General features: G+C 44.6%; 1 protein-coding gene and 1 long non-coding RNA gene across 2 annotated transcripts in view; one reads left to right on the top strand and one right to left on the bottom strand.

Annotated features, from left to right (window-relative positions):
• The first annotated feature begins 5,575 nt into the window (after positions 1 to 5,575).
• Positions 5,576 to 21,495, top strand: part of LOC128089633 (uncharacterized) — a 271,376-nt gene continuing 255,456 nt past the window's right edge. Inside the window, exon 1 of the long non-coding RNA XR_008210626.1 lies at positions 5,576 to 5,852. This is a non-coding gene — a long non-coding RNA (uncharacterized LOC128089633). The remainder of the gene's footprint in view (positions 5,853 to 21,495) is intronic.
• GADD45G (growth arrest and DNA damage inducible gamma) lies at positions 11,505 to 13,066 on the bottom strand. The gene is made up of 4 exons (XM_052701248.1): positions 12,857 to 13,066; positions 12,664 to 12,765; positions 12,369 to 12,582; positions 11,505 to 12,169 (listed from the first exon to the last, which is right to left on the bottom strand). Exons 1-4 carry the CDS (start codon positions 12,907 to 12,909, stop codon positions 12,059 to 12,061), a joined length of 480 nt encoding a protein of 159 aa, XP_052557208.1. The 5' UTR covers positions 12,910 to 13,066; the 3' UTR covers positions 11,505 to 12,058.

The raw sequence follows: 21,495 nt of genomic DNA, 5'->3' as shown, positions 1-21,495 counted from the left end.
CATCATCTGAACAACCTGAACTCATTGTCATCCAATCACAAGTGTGCTGTTATTGGTCCTAAATTGATTTTGTCCTTACTGATTAAATCTGTCTTGGATACATAAGAGGACAACTATTTCTAAAATGTGCCTCTTCTACAGAAGTGAATACTTTTGCCTTTGCCTTTGGGAATCAGGTTCGACACCTAATTTGTGTTACTGTACATTTTTCTTAAGAGGAACAGTCTTGCAAAGGCAAAAAGCACAGGCAAAGTTTATTTCTACTATGCTAATCAGTTGCTTCCATGCCCTTCCATGCACATTAAGCATAATATTACTACATTTGACATCTTTTCCATCATTTTCCATCTTTTTCATAATTGTACATAATTGCCTGAAATGATAAAAAAGGAATACTTGGGAGTCTGACGTTCTTAGTCATACTGTCAGAAATCTATACTTGGTCCTGAATGCACAAAAACATCCAGTGCCCTAAGAGCCATGTATACATAAAGCCATCACATGTTCACGTAGCATTTGTAGTTATCTATCTTTGGTAGGATGGAAGACTTTCTCCATACAATCTCAATGAAACTATTTGTTTAATTATGTCACTCAAATTACTTATTAGTGAGCATGGTTCAAGATTCATCTTACCCTAAAACACAGGTATGGGAAAACAACCGAACTGCAATTGTTCTTATTTGGGCTTTTGGGAGATATCTGAACAATCTTCACTGAAGAGAATTTAAAAACCTACATTCTGCATTTCTGTAGACATTTCCCTTCACTAAGCCCCCAGATCAGTTGTTGTACATAGGAATGGGAATGGCACTGGGACTATGCACATGGAAATAATTATGGCTATCCTTCATACCTCGTAGCACAGCCTGCTTCCCTTTCTCACAGTAACTACCAGCAACAGATGCCCAGGAATGATACAGTGAGCAGTTATTCAATACATGGGGTGGAAATCACTCACTGTTTCCCTAATTTCCAGGTTTTTCTCAGCAGAGAGAGGCTCCCCACTTGCCTTAGGGCTGTCCAAGGAGCCAAGCAGGTGGGTGCCTGCCCTGTTAACTGCTTCTGCATCCTATTGCTGTCATGCTGGCAAACAGAGGCATGCCAGCCAGGAAAAATCCTCAATTTCATTTTCTGGAGAAACCAAAGAACTTATGATGGAAAGCTGGTCACATGGCAAAGGTTTCCAGAGAGGCCAGAAGATATCTGAAACCTACTCTTCTCTGCTGCCCATTCAGAAAGGTCAGCTTCAGAGTAGAGCCAAGTTTTGCTGGTGAATGACTCTAGAAAGTCTAAAAATGCATTTTTCCTCTAATTTTGCATGTGAAATGGCCGAACTTCTCAAGCTATAGCTCCTCCTGATAGTTCAACATAGGCAAACATGTAGTCTAACAAAGGCATGTATCCAGATGTGAAAAGATGAAACAAGTCCAATCCGGGCCCTAGAATGCGAAACTTAGAGGAATACATCTGCACTGTAAGACATTCTATCTGTACAAATACATTGGCCAATGTCAAAGTGACCAACGTTGTGTAAGCAACCTATGTGTACAAGCAGCATGCAGATCTTCAAGGAGTGAAAGAGCTGGCATGACTGCAAGGCAAGAACAGCTAAGAAAATGACACAAGGAGTGTGTCTAATAAGAGGCCTATGATAAATAACAGAAAAAAATCTTTGCTGTGCTGACAGCTATGAAAAGCCCAGAAGCAAAGCACAGAATTTCCACTAAAAATCTGCCTTGACTTCCCTTTTGTAAAAATAAAGCAATTCCTTTGTAATTTCCCAAACTCAATAATTGTTTTAGTTTTAGGGAATCTTGCAGGGTCACATCTATTAAAAAGCATGCAAACTCTTTGAAGAAAATTGTGAATTGCAATTGCATGCACAATGGCTATGATTCAGTTGTATCTCTCAATTTTGTCTGCATTACTGCCACAGCAAAAAATGCTGTGTCTCTTCTAGCCTGTTTGACTCCTCTTGCGGGTGAGTGTGAATAGCTGGAGTGACAACCATGTGCTTACAGGATAGATGCACTTGTTGGCAAATCATCCCATCAGAGAAGAAAGAGAGGAAATTGTTGAGGCAACTGTGCAGGAATGCAGTGCTCAGCGCAGGTGCCATGCAAGCTCAAAAACTTTAAGAGCAGTGCTTTCCTTATTCAGATAAGGCAGTCAGAGATGGTGGCACAGCAGCATCTGTCTGCCTGCAAAGAAATTTGTATTGCAGTATTGTAAGCTCGCTTCCCTGTTTTCTGTTGCATAGGAAAACCAGTGAGTGCTAAGAAGGGGGTTTGTTTTGTTTGTTCATGTTGTTGCGTTGGTGTTGTTTTTGTTTTGTTTTGTTAAGTGAGCTGGGTGTAATGTTTCCATAGGGGAATCTAATATTTCAACATTAAGAGCAAGATGTTGTCTCTAACTAAAAATACACAGCAAATATAAACAGAAGCAGCTTCCAGAAGGAGAAGCAGGTAGGCAGAAATGAAGACAGCTATACCATAAAGTAGCATCGTGTGCACTTTATTCTGCTCCTACTCATCAAATAGTGATGCATCTTGGCTACATTACGTGCATAACCTGCAAAAAGGTGTTTGGTGCAGGGTAGATACTGAGTCCCTTGGTGGCACAGGCTGCATGGGTATGATGTCTATAAAGAAGTCTGGAGATCACCATTCTCATTGCCCCTCAAACAGCAGGGAAAATCGGGGGTGGAATAAATCCCACAGGACTCCTAGGCATGTGTGCCACGAGAGGCAGCCACAAGATGCCATATTTAGCTCTCATCTAATTCTATTGAAATGGACAGAGCTAATCAAGATAGTGTGGCCCAATGTTTACAGCTTCTTATTGCAGCTCAGCACAGCATCAATCCTTTAAAAGCAGAAATGCACTTTCTCTGCAAATTACATAAAGGAGAGAGTTTGTAAATTGGCTTTCAATGTCTGGTTTTCCTTTATGTTTTTGCTATGTAACTATATCCCATTATGTAAAAATATCCATAAACAGAGACCTCAGATCTTCTCAGCCTTTGCAAAATTCAGTATTTCTCCAGCATCACTGCACGTTCCTTATAACTGGCAGCACCACGTGCAGAAAGAAGGTTCTGCTAATCAGGGCTCAGTTTATGATTTTCCTAGGGACTGTAGAAGTCAGTAGTTTCAACAGCCAAATTTGCTCTGAAAAGCAAAGTTGAAAAGCAATGGTCAAGTGATTAAATTTCTCTGCAGAAAGTGCAAGACTGCTCCTTTTTGGGAGAACGTATGACTGCAAGAGGCTTAAATTTCTCATAAAAAGAACCTATATAGTGTTACTCTTGTGCATTTTCATCCAAATCTCTCTGTAAGGAACATAGAGATGACTAATATGGCTAATGTTCACATATGTGTAAAGTGATAGGGCCCAAAATAGCCTTGCTTCTCTTGCATGACGTGCATGAGGGGAAAAACTCTTCCGTTTCAGCCAGCTTTATGTGGCATGACTCCACTGGCTGTTTGGCCCTCAGTGCAGGACTTTTGAGTACATAGGTCTCCCTTCTTCCTTGTCAGCACGTCACTTGTATAAAACAGAACTCTCTTAGCCAAACATGCAGACAGCAGCACCTCTTGGGAACCAATGGAGATGGCACTTTGCTGTAGGTAACTCAGTTTTGGCTTCAGGCACAAAGAAATGACTGCCTTCCTGTATATTTCCTCAGCTACACAGATTCAATCCAAAATTCAGGAAACAAGTCACAGTCACTGCCTTTAAGGCCTTTTCTAACCTCTGTCCTGTCACTGTTGGAGGTCTTTGTCCTTGTAGAGTTCTCTATTCTTGGAGATGTCAGATGACTACCAAAACTGCTATCTTGAACTTCAAGAGAGCAGACTTTGACCTGTTCAAGATGCTTGTAGCACGGATCCCTTGGGAGTCCTTAAAGGTAAAGGGGTCCAGGAAGCCTGGATGCTCCTCAAGATGGAAATCTTAAAGGCGCAAAAACAGGCTGTCCCTGAATACCATAAGGCGAGCCGTAGGGGGAGAAGACCGGTGTGGATGAGTCAGGAATTACTGTCAAGACTCAGGAAGAAAAAGAGACTATGTCCTCCGGAAGAAGGGACAGGCTACTAGGGAAGATTACAAGGAAGTTGCTAAGGTATGCAGGGAGGAAGTCCGGAAAGCGAAAGCCCATCTTGAACTTAGATTGGCCACTGCAGTAAAGGAGAATAAGAAATCCTTTTACAAATATATCAATGGCAAGAGAAGAACCAAGGATAATCTCTATCCTTTAATTGATGCAGCGGGGAATGTGACCATGGAAGACAAGGAGAAGGCTGAGGTCCTCAACACCATCTTTACATCTGCCTTTAATAGTCAGACCAGTTATCTTCAGGGCACTTCGTGCCCTGATCTGGATATCTGGGCTGATACACAGAATATCCCCCCGGAGATTGAGGTGGAGGCCGTTAGGGAGCTCCTCCTCTATCTGGACAGTCACAAGTCCATGGAACTGGATGGGCTTCATCCTAGGGTGCTGAAGGAGTTGGCGGTGGTGATTGCTAAGCCACTCTCGCCTATCTACCAGTGCTCCTGGTTGACTGGAGAGGTTGCAGAGGATTGGAGGCTTGCTGATGTGACTCCCATCTACAAAAAGGACCGTAAGGAGGATCCGGGAAACTATAGGACTGTTAGCCTGACATCAGTGCCAGGGAAGGTCATGGAACAAATCCTCCTGGGAGAGATCTCATGGCTCGTGTGTGACATCCACAGGATCAGGCCCAGCCAACATGGGTTCATGAAAGGCAGGTCGTGTTTGACCAACCTCATCTCTTTCTAAAACTAGGTGACCAGATTGGTAGATGAGGGAAAGGCTGTTGATGTAGTCTACCTAGACTTCAGCAAAGCCTTTGACATGGTCTCTCACAGTATCCATCTGCGAAAACTTGCTGCCTGTGGCTTGGACAATTTTACCCTCCGTTGGATAAGGAACTGGCTGGAGGGCCGTGCTCAACGGGTGGTGGTCAATGGAGTGAAGTCTAGCTGGAGACCTGTTACAAGTGGTGTCCCCCAGGGGTCGGTTCTGGGGCCCATCCTGTTTAATATCTTCATTGACGACTTAGATGAAGGGATTGAGTGTACCTTGAGTAAGTTTGCAGATGACACCAAGTTGGGAGGTGGTGTCGATCTGCCTGAGGGCAGGGAGGCCCTGCAGAGGGATCCAGATAAGCTGGATTGCTGGGCCGAGGTGAATGGGATGAGGTTCAACAAGGCCAAGTGTCGGGTTCTGCACTTTGGCCACAACAACCCCATGCAGCGCTACAGGCTTGGGGATGGGTGGTTGGATGAGTGTGAAGAGGAAAGGGACCTGGGGTGTTGGTTGATGCTCGGCTGAACATGAGCCGACAGTGTGCCCAGGTGGCCAAGAGGGCCAACAACAACCTGGCCTGCATTAGAAACAGTGTGGCCAGCAGGAGCAGGGAGGTGATCATCCCCTGTACTCAGCACTGGTGAGGCCGCACCTCGAGTAAGGTGTTCAGTTTTGGGCCCCTCCCTACAAGAAAGACACTTGAGGCGTGTCCAGAACGTGTCCAGAGAAGGGCAACAAAACTGGTGAGGGGTCTGGAGCACAAGTCTTATGAAGAGTGGCTGAGGGAGCTGGGATTGTTCAGCCTGGAGAAGAGGAGGCTCAGGGGAGACCTCACTGCACTGTACAACTTCCTGAAGGGAGGTTGTGGTGCAAAAGGGTCTGGCCTCTTCTCCTAGGCAAATAGTAGGACCTGAGGAAACGGCCAGAAGTTATACCAGAGGAGGTTTAGGTTGGATATTAGGAGAAACTTTTTCTCTCAAAGGGTGGTCAGGCACTGGAATGGCTGCCCAGGGAGGTGGTGGAGTCGTCGTCCCTGGTAGTGTTCAAGAGGCGCCTGGATGAGGAGCTACGAGATATGGTTTAGTGCTTATGGTACTAATAGGAATGGGAAGGTGGTTGGACTAGATGATCTTGCAGGTCGTTTCCAACCTTGCGATTCTATGATTCTGTGATTCTATGATTGTCTGGAGACAGCTATCTCAAGATGATAGCTCACTGGACAAAGCAGACTGAGGGCCAGCCTAGTTCCTAATATGTCAGTGTGGCTTTTAGGTAGTTTAAAGGTTGCATCCCTGATTTACTCTAAATTAGTACAACCCTCCAGCTGATGAGATTACCTGGAAGTGTCTGGATTGGCATATCACCATGTTAGACAAAAAGGGACAGAACAGGGAGAACTTCTTTCCCAGCAGCAGAAAGAAATGCTAACCACTCAAGATGCAGCATCTCTTACTTTTATTTGAATTTCCAGATGGTGAGGAATCTGGAGCTCTTCTTTGAGCATAGTCACAATCTGGTGACAGCATGCAGCTGCTCACAAAGGGCTCATCCTGTTCACTTACACCACAAATTATCTCTTTCTGACCTGCATGCTGAAAACTACTTCCAGAGTGTGTAAAGAGCTGAATAACATCCTTCTCTAATATCTATATACATTTTACAAATAAGCTGTTGCAAATTCTCTTTCCATATAATTCTGGGGTCCACTCTTTCTTCAGTTACCTTCACATGCTTTTGATCTGCCTATGCATTGCAGTGTCACAACCGATTACACCTGAATTTTAAGCATTTGGCCTCTAAGCACTGCACCTTGCCTTGAAAATACATATTAGAGAGAGAGTGCTAGGCACATAAAATCCCAGGGCTGCAAGTTTCTTCAGATTGTCACCTACAGGAAGAATCTTTAGGTGCCTAGGGATAATGAAACAATTCTCTATATACCTTAACATGGTTACTGAAAAAATCAGGATATTAGGCTTAATGGACCTTTGTTCTGGTCCTGTATTGTTTGCATGTATTTTGCTGAACTTAATCAAAAAGTTAAGGGATGTTCCTGACTGTTTTCATGTGCGAATGTTATAAAACATATTACGTAATGATTATGCACTGCTACAACAATGAACTAGAATGAAAACATAGATAATGCCTAAACGAAATCACAAAAGTCATTATTGGGGATGTTGTGTAACGCTACCTAATTAATCCTGCCAGTGTACAGTATACTCAGTGATTATTTTTTTTTTTACTTTTCCAGATTATTTTTCGATATTGCTGTAGTGCAGCACAGCATGGTCTAGTGTAAGTACATCTAATCAGTATCTCAGAGAAAAAATAATCACAGAAGGTTTTTATAAAACTGAAAACTAAAATACACCAAATCCAGTTCTGAATAGTAAGAGAGAAATGAATATTTTAAGGACAGGTCACACTTCAAAAATAACATTATCTTTTTTCTTTTTTTTTTCAGTATTTTTAAAAAATATGCACTTATGCACCAAGAACAGCATAAACAAATGGATTCAAATAATCAAATGCTGGATTTCTCAGTGTTACTTGTGTTTTCTAAACTCATGGAGCCCATTTCTGGAAGCAAGAAGTTGGTAGGAAGACACTTCAAAAACAAAGAAGGCTGCCTACAGCACATTTTTAACAGGGATGATTATTACAGGCAATTAGGCTGCATAATTGCCTGAGGAGAGGAAATCATCAGCTGCTAAAAAACAAAGAAACCTTAGTTTCTAGTAGCAGCCTCACTAGCTGACATATGTGGCTCTGAGAAGCTTTCTGGTCACCTATAAGTGTATTTGGTAACTTCAATTGCAGCTATATAAAATTTTCCTTTTGGTAAACAGTATGGCTATGCAATATTTTTCTGCAGAGCTGCATCAGGTGGCTGCTTTCTTCTGCACTCACCAAAGAAGGAAATGTTTATTTCCAGATTGTGGCAAGAATTGCAGCTTCTTAAATTTTCCCCCATCTCCTTTTCATAGGGCTGCAGGCAAGTCTTGGGAATCTGCCCATGTGCTGTGTTCCACTGGCAAGTGATTGGCCCAGGCAAGATGAGCCAGCTGGACCACAGGAACCCCATTATGCTTGGCCTGGACCTGCGGCACTGCAGAGGCAGCAGTGAGGAGAAACAGAGGTTTGAAAGGGAGGCAACCAGCTTTTGCAAAATGCCCTCAACCAGCTGAGGCCTGAGGAGTGAAGTCAGAACCTCTGGAGCAGCACGATCTCCAGCACCTTCTCTGCAGGGCCCTCCTGGATCTGGCCTGCATGGGCTTGTTATTATTGTTAATACTCTGCCATTTGCCATGAACAACACAATGCAGTAAGTTATTAGCAATACAGGTGAAGGCACAGCAAGGCCAACCAAGTGTGTACCTCATCAACAGTGCACAGTGTATGGCTTTGTTCTGTGTGGTGGCTGCCTTGGACTGATGTGACAATGTTTCTGCTGCTTCTACCTTCAGGTGCAGTAAAGCACCACAGAACTGTGATTGAATGGATTGGAAATGAGCAGGAATCAAAAGCTGTTTTCATGAAACCCTGTAGAAGGAAGGACCTGTCCAGGTACACTCTCTGCCTCGCTCCCTATCTCCACCAAATGCAGCTTTTGCCACTCCGCTTTACAACGAATTTTGATCTTATGGATGTACAGTCATAAGCAAAGTTGGCTGCCACATATGTCCCACAAGGACTGTAATATTCATACTTTCTCCTCCATGCATCTCTCTTGGCGATAAATGCAAAGGTGTTTGCTTTCACAAGTAAAATATTTTGTGTGCTCGACACAGGGTGACCTGGACATGTAGTGCTCTTTCCTCCCGAGGACAGGGGATCTGCAAACTGGGATAAGGATCTCCTGACACAAATCACTCTTTCTTACATGTCTAACAGTGGGGCCATGGCATGTTCTCCTGTTAAGGGATTTACACAGACCAGCTCTTTGCAGAACATATGTAAAGCAAAGAGCCCCCACCCACCTCCCTGCTTCTGATTGAAACTTGACCACCCTGCAGAGCTCTAGGGCTGTGACAGAGCCTCTCCTTCCCTGAACATCTTGTGTCTAAATACTTTTTTTCTAGCATCTGCACAGATCTTAGCAAACACTCTTTGCAGGTTTGCCTGCCTCTTTCTAATATAGTTTTTACTAGCTGCAACTTTGTATTTTCTACTCAGCAACAAAGAGAAGGGGTTGTTTAATGTTGTGTGCTGTACAATGAAGTAATAAGTCAACTAACTCAGTACAGCGCACAGGAAAAGAATTGGCACCTAGTGAGAAGATCACTGCCTATCACCAGAAGAGAGAAAAGTAGAGTGGTGACAGCAGGAAGAAAAACAGAAGTTAAGAGAAGGAAACAGAAAGGATATGAGGGAGAATTCCTGTCAGTCAGTGCTAACTAATGGTGAAATAGACACCCAGACAAAGAAACATAAACCCATCACCCAAGAAATTTTAAATAAAACTTTACTTATCACTATGCAAAAGGAACTGTATTCCAGAAGCACTGACTGTCTAAGACAAATGTGTATGACTGCAGCGGTGATGAAGTGATGGCACAAGATGAGCAGCTTGACCAAAGGCAGGGTTCCCAAAGAAGAGCCGAAAGCTCTGTCATCCTGTAATGCCACTTCTGCACCCTCTCTATTAATAACAACGATTAACCTCAGAGACATGTGGCATCAAGCCCATGACACCTGTCTGGGTAAGCCAGCCCTTATTAAAGCCCTGTGGCAAGGCTGCCAGACCTGCAGGCCCTCAGTGCCTTTGTCCCAGCCACTCTCATCTTTTGGGCAAGAGGTGCAAGCAAAGTGCTCCCAGGCACCTGATGTTTCTGTCCCCTGCACAGGAGGGGCACCTAGTGACTCATCCCAAATCTGCTGCAACTGTTTCTCTGCTCCATGCACCATTATACAACAGAGCAGAGAAAGATGAAGCCCACTTTTACCAGATATCACATGCTGAATATTTGTAGCAGCGTATAACTTCCAGCTGCAGGTGCCTTTGGTTGTATAATACTATATTAATAACACTTCCAGGCTAACCTGAACTTAATAGTATTTGTGCTAAGCTCTGCACTGAGCCAGGAGAGATTTTAGGAAATGTTATGGGAGAAGTTGTATATGTCTCAGGAGACACAGTTCATAACTGCAAAGCATAATGGTAGGAGCAATGTCACCCCTTCATTCTCTAAGGCAAAAGGGGCAGCATCTCACAAGTGTTGCTTCGTCAGTTTCATTGCTTGTTGCGCAGCGTGTTTCTTCTATAAAAACCAGAGGCTAAACTTCCTACTTAGTACAAGTGTGTACCTACCTGACAGAGCAAAACAAGCACACTCTGCTACACTTTGTTACATGTGCTGGAGAACTTTCTTTAATCTTAACTGCTAGGGTTTTTATTTAAACTGCTTGAGACTTTCATGGACTGCCTATCCTTTAAGTAGGAGTTGATTTCAGGATAGTTTGCTTTCATCTGTTCTTTGCTCTGGAACTAGCTAGGTCCCAAACAAAGCACAAAAATGTCAAGGCCAGAGTCCCTCACAGATTTTGGTGCAGCCTAACTTCTGGTTTTGATGTTGTCATGCAGTCCCTCATGACACAGTGACAAATGCCAAGCAGCACTAAATACCTCACATAAAATGAATCATATTCTACAAATGCTAGACTTGAACTTGTCAGAAATGGTGAAAATAAAAGCAAACAACTTCCCAGAAACCTCACTGTTCACAGACACCACTCAGAAATGACCACTTTTCAGCAAGTGGTACTGTAAACATTGCCAGGCAGGCCAGGGGAAATATAGTTCCAATAACTGAACATGTTTAGAACCCAAAGAGGAAGCGAATAGTTCAGCTTTTGCTTCATCTGGAGACAGGGCCAGTATGCAGTGTATGTATACCAGTACATACCATTACGCAGAACACTGAAGCACAACTATAGACTGTACACAGAAATGGGATGATGTCTTTTCACATAGCACAAAACAAGTCCACCATATTAATTTTTCATGACAGCATTTCTGAAAAAGACCACACCCATCCTTAAATTGTTTTGGACCCTATTTGGCATTATCATGCAAATTATCCTCACAAAATTATGTTCTGGAGTGACAGCTTCCATTGTCATATGGAAATCAGAAAGCAGTTTGTGGCAGATATGATGTTTATTCACTATGAGCTAGTTTTTGGTCTAACTATGTCATTTCAATCAAAGTAAGCACTGAATGTATTTGAGATCTAAGGAGGTCTTCAGGCCACCATCACATTTAAGCTGCTTCTGTCAAGTAGGAACTCTGTAACTTCAAATGAGTAACTCATATTTAACAAGTAATGATGCTATTTACTGGAGACCTGTGATCCCAGAATCCATGTGTCTAGCATAGACTGTGATCCCTTAGCAGACCATAAAGACAACTTATTACAATAATGAGCTCATTAAGCATGTAGCTCTTTAGTCTTGCAAGTTGTTGCAATAAGCAGTTGTTCCAGAGAGTGAAAAATTATCAACTCAGAAAGCACATCTGTGATCAAGCTAGACCCAGGGAGAAAGTATGTGAGCAACACCCCTAGTATTGTTGAGTATACCTTTGACTACAGTATCTGAGCAAAGCATCAGTGGTATTGCAGTGACATGCTTCTCCACCCAGTAAGCTAGACACTCCTAGAACTTAAATGTCAAAAAATTTATTATGAAAGCTTCCATAGCAGCAAATATTTCAGTAAAAACTGTTGCATTATTAAACCAGAAGCATGGCTTAAAGGCCTGTTGAAGTCTGTCTGCTTTAAGAATTGCTGTATCTGCCCTGGTAATCAGTCTCTAAAAGTCCACAAATTACTGAAGTTTGCTTCTCTTCATATTTTGCAGACAGTGCCAACAGTTTCTAGTCACAATACTCTATTTAACCCTGTGAACTTTTGGGCCACTTCCCCCTTCTGCCTTCTGAAACTGCTCCACTTGACCAGGAAACTTGCAATACTTGTTTCAGTTCCATAGTATGTTATCTTCCACACAGCTGCAGTCTACTGAAGCTCACTGGTGAGGTGAGCTATTCTTTTCCTTTCTCCTCTGTAAGAGCCCACAGCATGCCAGTCTGAGTGACTGTAATCCAGTCCCTTGACCAGGCTAATCCAAGGAATCAGCAGCTCGTTGCACACTTTAGTGAACCAACACCAGTTGAGAATGCAACAAAGGTTTCAGCCTCCCCATTATGTCAGGTCATGGTCACTCAGGTAAGGCAATAATTGGCACCCACTCATTGATCTTCCGGCTTTCTTCACAGAAGGAGTTCAGCTTCTCTAGAGCTGGGTCTTTCCAAGCATCTTCATTTGGGTTCTGCCAGAAAAGTATTGCACACCATGAGTGCATGAAGTCACAGTATTATTTCACAGAAGCATTAGCTTAGAAAGCAAAGCATTTTCAGGCATAGAGAGCAGGGAGCTGAGCTGTCACCATAGTGGGTAGAAGAAAAACCCTTGCTACAGAAGCACTGCCCACTCATGGAGCTCCATCCCTCCCAGTCCCAGCCACACACCATGATGAGGATGCAGTGCAGGTCTCTGGGCTCGCCAGACTCCTCGCTGGATCCCACGGCAGCAGCCAGCTTGGGTAGGTCACTCACACGCACGATGTCGATGTCGTTCGCACAGCAGAAGGCCTGGATGAGGGTGAAGTGGATCTGCAGGGCGATGTCCCCCTCGTCCTCCTCATCAGCCGCCAACACGCAGAACGCCACGTTATCTGGGTCTCTGCGGGTGGCGAGAGCCATTAGGCCCCGGCAGGTCTGACTTGCCCCTCGCCCCACTCCCGCTGCCTTCCCCCCTACTCACACGTTCATAAGCTTGGCCGACTCGTAGACGCCGGCGGTGAGGCAGCCGCGGCGCTGCGCCGATACCAGCAGCTCGTGAAGGGCCTCGCCGGCGCCCTGCATCCTGCAAGCAGGAGAGAGCGATCCGATCAGCACGGCGCCAGCGCCCGGACAACGGCCACCCCACCTCCCAGCCACCCGCCGCCGGCACCTACCAGTCTTCGCCCGCAGGCGCCAGCTCCTGTCCTTGCGTTTCTTCCAGAGTCATAGCAGCGTACAGTAAACCAACGTTATCACCGACCGTCCCCAGCTCGTCCCGACACCTCAACCCCCCTACTCTACCACAGCTCTGCCGACGCCTGCTCTATTTAAGGCCGTGGAGCTGCGGCGCTGGCAGCTGGCGGCGGCCGGTGCACTTCCATTGGCCGGCGGGAAGCGGAGGGAGGGCCCTTTGTCATGCTAATCGACGCGCGCCGGGCGCCGCGGGGCGGGAGTCGGGGGGGGGGAGGGTGGACGGCTCGTGCCGGCAGGCCACATGGTGGTGGAGGGAGGGGGCGACGGCGGGCGGAAGGGCGGGGAAACGGGCACGGGGTGGGAGTGTGCCTAGAGGGGGCCCGCCAGGGCTGCATGGCGTGGAGCTGCTGCCTTGGGGATGGCGGGGTATTAGGGACAGACAGTTCCGTCTTGGAAGGAGTGGCGAGGCTGCGCAGGGAGGTGGGGGAGTCACCGTCCCTGGCGATGTTCACTAATCGTGTGACTGGCATTGAGGGACCTGGGTTAGTGCACGTGGTGGGGGTGGGTTGGCGGTCGGACTTGGTGATCTCAGAGGTCTTTTCCAACCATTATGACTATATGAATGCTCAAAGGCATTCTCAGCTTGAAAGCCAGCACTATGACCTGCTGCACTCCCTAAAATGGACTGACCTGACTGCTATGGTGACCAGTGGGCATCACCTTAATCTATTTATCTGGGTAATAAGTCGATCCGAAAATAATGCCTCCTGTTTATTTCCATAGAAACCACAACAAAGAGTGCCGTAGCACCATTTGATGGAGCAAATTCTCAGCTTCAAAACACATCTTTTCAATAGTTACCACTCTGTGTGCATAGCTCTGCATTTTAACCAGCAGTGAACAAAAGCCTGCATCTCATGTTCAGAAACATCCGCACCAGTGGACAGAGAAGGTTTGGATGCCCCATCCTTGAAGATGTCCCAGGCCAAGCTGGCTGGGGCCCTGGGCAGCCTGATCAGACAACCTGCCCATGGGATTGGAACTGGATGGCTTATGTGGTCCCTTCCAGCTCAAACCATTCTATGATTTTATGATAGATGACCCACCTGTCACTGTCACCACTGCTGAAACACACCATCTGTTGTCTTACTGTGCTCACATCCACTGTTGAGTCTCTGTAAATGTTCAGCAAGCATCTATGAATGTCAGAGGGCACCATTTTTTTCTGCTTGGAGGAATTCAGTGATACAGCTTTGCTCCATGCACACTGTCATGTCAGGCACTATTCTGTCAGACTGCCTCTCTTCTGTCACATAGCAACAAAATACAGTGGAATGTTGGTGGGAAGGTTCAACCTCTGCTGCCATACCTTCCACTTCTGATTTCACGGGCTGACATAGTAAAATAGGAGGCATTACTTTTAGAGCAGCCCAAGTGTGCAGCCACAAACCTTTTACATGCAAACTCCCATTTCTGCCCACCAGCCCAGTACACTGCAGCCACAATCTCTAACAGACTCAGTGCCACAGATACAATTCTGCAGGACCTGTTCTGTGTGTCTGTTGGAGAACTGACAGCACCAGGTCCTGGGTAGCTCTGCTGCTGACTGCTTCAGGCCATCCTGTATGAGGGTGGAGGGACCACCACACAGCAGCACCACCACTCAGGCACGAAGAAACACATTTTGCCATTAAATTGGCCTGCCACTGCACTGCAGTAGCAGTCCCACTTCCCAGCACGGAGGGCAACCCTACAGCCTTGCGTTACCTGTCAGTCAGCACACGGCCGAGCACCGCTCAGCCCGGGGTGGTTTCGCATCCATAGAAAAACCCTGACCTCTGCTGGACATCGGAAATATTAGGGCTGCAACAAACGGCTGGGCCCACACCTGGACGCCGTGCCTGTTCTCATACCAGGAGCGCTTTTCGTGAGGCTGCGGGGTGACCTCATTGCAGCCTTTCAGTACCTAAAGGGAGCCTACAAACAGGAGGGGAATCAACTCTTTGAAAGGGTTGATAACTGCAGGATGAGGGGAAATGGTTATAAGTTGAGGGAGGAAAGATTTAGGTTGGATGTTCAGGGGGAAGTTCTTTACAGAGAGAGTGGTGAGGTGCTGGAACAAGCTGCCCAGAGAGTTTGTGGATGCCCCGTCCCTGGAGGTGTTCAAGGCCAGGTTGGATGGGGCCCCAGGCAGCCTGGTCTAGTATTAAATGTGGAGGTTGGTGGCCCTGCCTGTGGTAGGGGAGTTGGAGATTCATGATCCTTGAGGTCCCTTCAAACCCGGGCCAGTCTGTGACTCTGTGATTCACGGGCCCCACACTTCTTCCAAAATTCTTCACTCATGGTCCTAGCTGAACGTGTCAAAATTGAAGAATGGTACAATATTTTTATAAACATAATCCCCCCTGGCTCCAGTCTGTGTGGATACACCAGGAGGAAAACACACATCTCTTTTACAAGCTGTGGTGACTGTGCTCTCATGCAGTGTTCAGGATACATAGGTTGGGGCTGTGGCCCACTCAAGACTGGTTATCCTGGGGCATTGGTACCAATATTTAAATAACAATAATGAGACTGAATTTGTAACAGAGATTTTCTATCTCTGCATGACAATTGCAAAGTGTGGTGATCAAAACAGGAAAGCAGCTGCAAGAATTTCCCCTGAAAAAAAACAATCATTGAAAGAGAGAAGTCCAGAAATTATATGTTTAGCTTTATATGTGCTGGCAAACCAGGGGATGGTGTCAGCCAACTAACCTTCTGTTATGACTTGTGATTATACAATTTGATCTTCTCAGTTCTGCAGAAGAGGATTTGTCTGATGACCTGGAGTCAGAGACGTGTAGCTCTGTCCAAGATAATATGTAACCCTGGGCAGAATGGTGAATCTGACCAAGCCTTGTCTGGTTCCACATCTGTAAAACAGGATTAACAGAGTGGTCTGAATCTCTGCAAGTTTTCTGTCATGTTAAATACCTTCAGTCCTCTGATTCATACTATCAAAGGGAAGCCTTTCTTTAATTAAAGCTTTCTGACTCTCACAGCTTGAAAGAATATATATCAGCAAATACATTTCAACTTTTTAAAGTTACACTTAACTTACCTAACTACACTTACTTAACACTTAACTTACTTAACTTATACTTAACTACACTTAACTTTGTTAAGATTGACATTAAAAAACAAAATAGCAACAGTAAGCAACCTCACATTCCCTAAACAAATTAAACAACTTTTTTTTTGTGGACCTGATTCCTGGTATATCTATTGTTTAAATCACTTGAGTTTGAAGAGTTTGCAATGACAGTATATATCTCCAAATTTCTTGGCTCTATCTAGTTGGTTTGTCAGGGGTGGTCTCCTACAATAAAACCAGATATTCCCCTGGATGCTGATGCCCTGCTTTTAACTGATGTTTTCAGGTGTGGTGATAATACGAATCATATTCATGAAGAAGAAAGTTAAAGCAAGAGAGTCAATTAGGATTCTTTTTCTTTCTTTTTATATTTTATTTTTATGTAGTAGCAAGGTTATAATGTGATGTTGGCTGTCAAGCTTAGAATGCTTTTACTAAGTCCAGCTCACATAAAAAGAAGCAGTCATTCCTTGAAATCTAGTTTTCCTGTGAAAAATTGAAAAAGTGTGTCCTAAAACTGTCTCTATTTAATGATGTTATGATCTCACATTAAAAATAATTCACTTTTCAGGAAGACATGAGATTGGGGTATTTTTGTTTGTATGTTAGAAGAAATGGAGCTTCTTGTTTTTTACTCTGTTACACTGTTGGTAACGGAAAAAGGACTTAAACCTTGAGGCCAGTTCTGAATCTCCACACATTAAATCTAGACAATGTCATTGCATAGAGACAGAAACAGTGACTTTTCTTGTGTCTTTTCACAGAACCACTTTCCCTTCTCCAGGCTGAGCAGTTCCAGCTCTCTCAGCCTTTAGTCAAGTTTCAGCAAAATGAATGTGCTTTCTGGCAGGAATAACAGCATTTGTCAAATCTTTCCAGCAGAAGGGACCACTAAACACCGGAGCCTGAATGCTATGTGTTACATTGGCTGCATGCCATCAGATTTGTCTTCAAATAACTACATTATCAACTTCACTTTTGTGGAGACAGGACAAGGGAAACAGACATAAGCTGCAGCATAGGAAGTTCTGCACAAATGTGCGCAAGAACTTCTTTACAGTGAGGGTGACGGAGCACTGGAACAGGCTGCCTAGGGGGTTGTGGAGTCTCCTCTGGAGATGTTCAAGACCTGCCTGGATGCCTACCTGTGTGACCTGCTGTAGGGAACCTGCTTTGGCAGGGGGGTTGGTCTCGATGATCTCTATAGGTCCCTTCCAACCCCTACAATTCTGTGATTCTGTATATGATTTACAAGTCAGCAAAATTTTGCTAAGAAGCAGTAAGAAATACATGAGGAAAAAAAAAAAAACAACAATTCAGATGTGATAAACCAGGATCCGTGGTATTGATGCACTCATGGGACTCTAAACTCCACCAGTAACTGAGCAGAAGGGATCAGAGTAAGAACCTTGGTGTGGTTTTCAAAAACTTTTTCATTTATTTGATTTATTAGTTTCAATTCCAATTACCATGTATTTCTGTTATTATAATTAGTAAATTAATTTTCCTCCTCAGATTGTTGTCACTGTTTGCTTCTTCTTTTTTTTTCCATTCCTTTTTTGTTCCCTTTTCTCCTTTCCACTTTCCTTTTTGGCCACGTGGGCCTATCTCTCTGTCATGGACTAGATCTAGAGATAACTGTGATACATGTCCTGGTGACACATCCTCACAGCAGGGCTGTGCTGCCAGAACAGCAGGATCACATTTCTGGTTTTTGACATGTAGTATCTGGGCAATAATGAAAAGCCTGCAGGGATTACTATGTCTGTTAATCAATAACTCCAAGGCAGAGACTGCTCACGAGATGTCAGCCATGGATTATGCTCTTGCAGAGCTTCTAAGCTCAGCTTCTTCTCTGGTCTTTGAAAACCTTTGGAAATCCACCTGTGAGCATCCATACAGTCTGACCAGATGGGTGAACATGTCTCTTGTTACTATAAGACTGAGCACTACTTCACCAAGTACACTCGAGTAGTTTTCAGTACTCCTTTTGTCATCCCTTTAGGAAATTAAATGGGAATTGATCCTTACTAATGTAACAGCTGTGCACAGAAGGGTGGGATCTTAGCCTAGCAACAATATTTTAGAATAACAGGAGGAAACAGTGAAGAAAATTCTGCATTTCGCCTATAATGCCCTTGGCCTTCAGGGAGAGCAATGCCTGTACTGACACCAATACCACCTACCAATACCACCTCTACAGCTACCTGCAAGTAGTATTACTTCTGAAATGAGAAAGTATACAGGAAGCGTGACTTGGGAGGAAAGAGCAATTTACTGCTATGGCAATAAATGAGGCATCAAGCAACATCACTCTATTTACACAGTATCCTACTGTCATAACCTAGGTTTAAATGCATCTAGCATTCTAGTACCTGAAATAGTGTATGTATTGTAATGAGGAATATTATGTTTTACTATTCAGAATATTCCTGCAACATTTTCTGCTTATGGGTTGTTATGTATATGAAAGCACCTTGAAAGTACCATTGCAAGGGGATCAGCCTAAGCACAGGTTAGATTCTTGCCGATTTGTTTATTTATTCTGTAATACAGATTTGGAGTATGATTTGCACTGTCTTGCCAATTTCCTAACACACTTGTAGCAGACATAAAAGGTTAATAGCATCTATCTCCAGTCAAATAGTCTCAAATCTCTACAACTTGATGTAATCATTGCATTTCTGCTTGCAAAATGTCTGGGGCATCCTATGTTTTCATTCATTTGCAAGCCCAAATTCTGGCTACAATTATGCTATAAAAAAAAAAGCAGAATACATATTTGTAATTTTACACAATAGTTAGATGATTATGATAAACCAGTGTTTGAAGTGGAAGACAGAGAGAGGCCCATTCTGCACTATGTTATAGTTACCCCCCACAGCCTGCTCGCTCCCCTGGGTCTCTGCTCTACCACTCTGCTCTGACTACAGCTCTCCCTGTACACAGAGTCACAGCCTCTTCCAAGGGTCACCATGCTCCTCTCCACTCCATGGTGAAACAGAACAAATCTCTTTCTAGTTTCCCCTGCAAATGCACCGCCTGGATGCCTGTGCTCTCAAAGGCATGAACAGCTGGGCAATGTGCCACTAAAATAGTATGTGCAAGACAAAGACTTGTCATGGTTTTATGATTTTTGTTATTGGTATTCCATGTCATAACATTATGTAAAATGTGGGGAATTAAAGATTTAATACTCCAATTCCATGGATTGACAATTTTCTGATACCTTGTTCTCACTTACCCCAGAGGACTTTGCATTCAGAGGGGAAGATAAGACCCACAAGTCAAGAGACTCGTGCTCTCTCTCACTGCATGGCAGTGTGTGGGTGTGCTCCCCAGCCATTTTGCCTTCAATTCAGAGCCCTTTAGTTTCAGATACTTTCTCATTTTATTTGATTTATTAGCCTCAATTCCAATAATATTGTATTATATTGTGTTACCTTGCATTCCAATATGATATTTAGTAAAATCAACTTTCCTCCTCAGATTGTTGCTACTACTCTGTCCCCGGGCCCAGCTCCTACCTCCCATCTTCCTGCCCTCCCCATTTCCCTTTCCTTTTTAGGGTCAGTGGGCCTGCAGGCCTGCTGCCCCTGTTATGAACACAGATTGATCTAGCTAACTTCGTGTTACATCAGCACTCAGTAAGTCAAGAATGAAGTCTGAGGCATGACTGAAAAAAAAAAAAGTTTGATGTGAATATTCATGCTCTGTTTTCTCACTCAGAGTTCACCAGGTGTAAAACAAGGTATTTTAGGCTCTCTTTTTGCAGACTTGATGCCATCCCTTCCCAGCCAAAGCCCAGTCTGTGTGACAAAAGACAGCCTGGGTCCAGACACCAAGTTGTGGGGTGTGGCCAACACACTGGAGGGACAGAATGTCATCCAGAGAGAGCTAGACAGGCTTGAGCAGTGAGCCCAGGAGAATCTCATGAGGTTCAACAAAGCCAAATGCAACATCTTGTACCCAGGCTGAAGCAATCCCCACTACCAATACAAGCTGAGGGAGGTGTGGGTGGAGCACAGCACTGTCAAAGAGGACTTAGGGGTACTGGTGGATGGCAAGCAGGACATAAATCATAATGTGCCCTTGCAACTCAGAAAACTAACTTTGTCCTGGGCTGCATCAAACAAAGCATGGCCATCAAGACAAGGGAGGTGATCCTGCCCCTCTGCTCTGCACTGGAGAAGCCTCACCTGGAATATTGCATCCAGATATGGAATCTTCACTATAGGAGATACATGGACCTGTTGGAGCACATCCAGAGCAGGGCCACAAAAATGATGCGAATTATGGAACATCTCGCCTGAAAGGACAGGCTAAGAGAGCTGAGGTTGTTCAGTCTGGAGAAGGCTCTGGATAGACCTGAGCGTCTTTCCATATCAAAAGGAAAGAAAGGGCAGAGTCACTAGCAGGGTCTGTGGTGATACGACACGGAAAAGTGATTTCAAACTAGAAGAAGGGAGATTTAGCTTGAATATAAGGAAAAAATCTTTTACAGTGGGTGTGGTGAGGCAGTGGAATGGGTTGCCCAAAGAGGTGGTAAATGTCCTGTCCCTGGAGAGTTTCAAGTCCAGGCTGCATAGGCCCTTAGCAAACTGATCAAGCTGCAGATGTCCCTGTTCACTGCAGGGCAGTTGGACTAGACAACCTTTATAGGTCTCTTCCAACTATAAGCATTCTATGAATCTATGATTTACTGAGCATACAACTTGGGCTGGAGCCCACACTGGCAGTGTGCAGGTCCTAGGGAACTCTGCTGGTATATGGCCGGAAAATAATTCAGTTATGATGCTGGAATTTTCACACCATTATTCCATAAAAGAACCTGCAGAAGGTTGTGAGAAATCAAATTAATTCTTGAGTTCAGGTGTGCTGCCACGCATAAAACTTTAGTGCTTTTGTCTTGCATTTTTAGAGCAAAGGGAACAGGATCTAGCAAGAAGACAGGGAACTCTTGATGATCCATGTGACCTGGACAAGGCCCTGTTGGTGCTGCATTGCAGGAGGGATCTGCTTTGCTGTGGTTGCAGGCAGTACTGGGGAGGTGCTGGAGCACTGGGCTGCAGTTGGCTACTGTGCCAGAGCTGTGTCTGTGTCATGTCCCTGGGGGGTGGGTAGCAGGGCCCGGTGCTGACAGACAAATTCCCCAGCCACATGTCTAACCAGTGCTTGCAGCACAGAAGATAGAGGCTGCCCACACATAGGCTGGCTCTCCCTGCCTGGGAGTTTTGAAGCCATTATGGGGAATGCATGAGATGATGTTGGAGTTTATTTTAGGCAACCTGTGGCTGGGAGTCTGATCCCCAGTGCCACTTCACAGTGAGCAGAGCTCACTGTCTCTCAGATTTAAGAGCCTTCATGGAACATTTCAGCTCATCTTCTTGTAATGAGTTTGAATGATTTTGTTAAACTAGAATTGCGGACAATCCAAGGACATATACTAAAACTGAAAATAATTTGCAAGAACTTGACTAAACC

The sequence above is a fragment of the Tympanuchus pallidicinctus genome, unplaced genomic scaffold (assembly GCF_026119805.1).
Source record: "Tympanuchus pallidicinctus isolate F22 unplaced genomic scaffold, pur_lepc_1.0 scaffold4, whole genome shotgun sequence".
NCBI classification, from domain to species: domain Eukaryota; kingdom Metazoa; phylum Chordata; class Aves; order Galliformes; family Phasianidae; genus Tympanuchus; species Tympanuchus pallidicinctus.
This window is presented reverse-complemented; position numbering and strand designations above follow the sequence as displayed.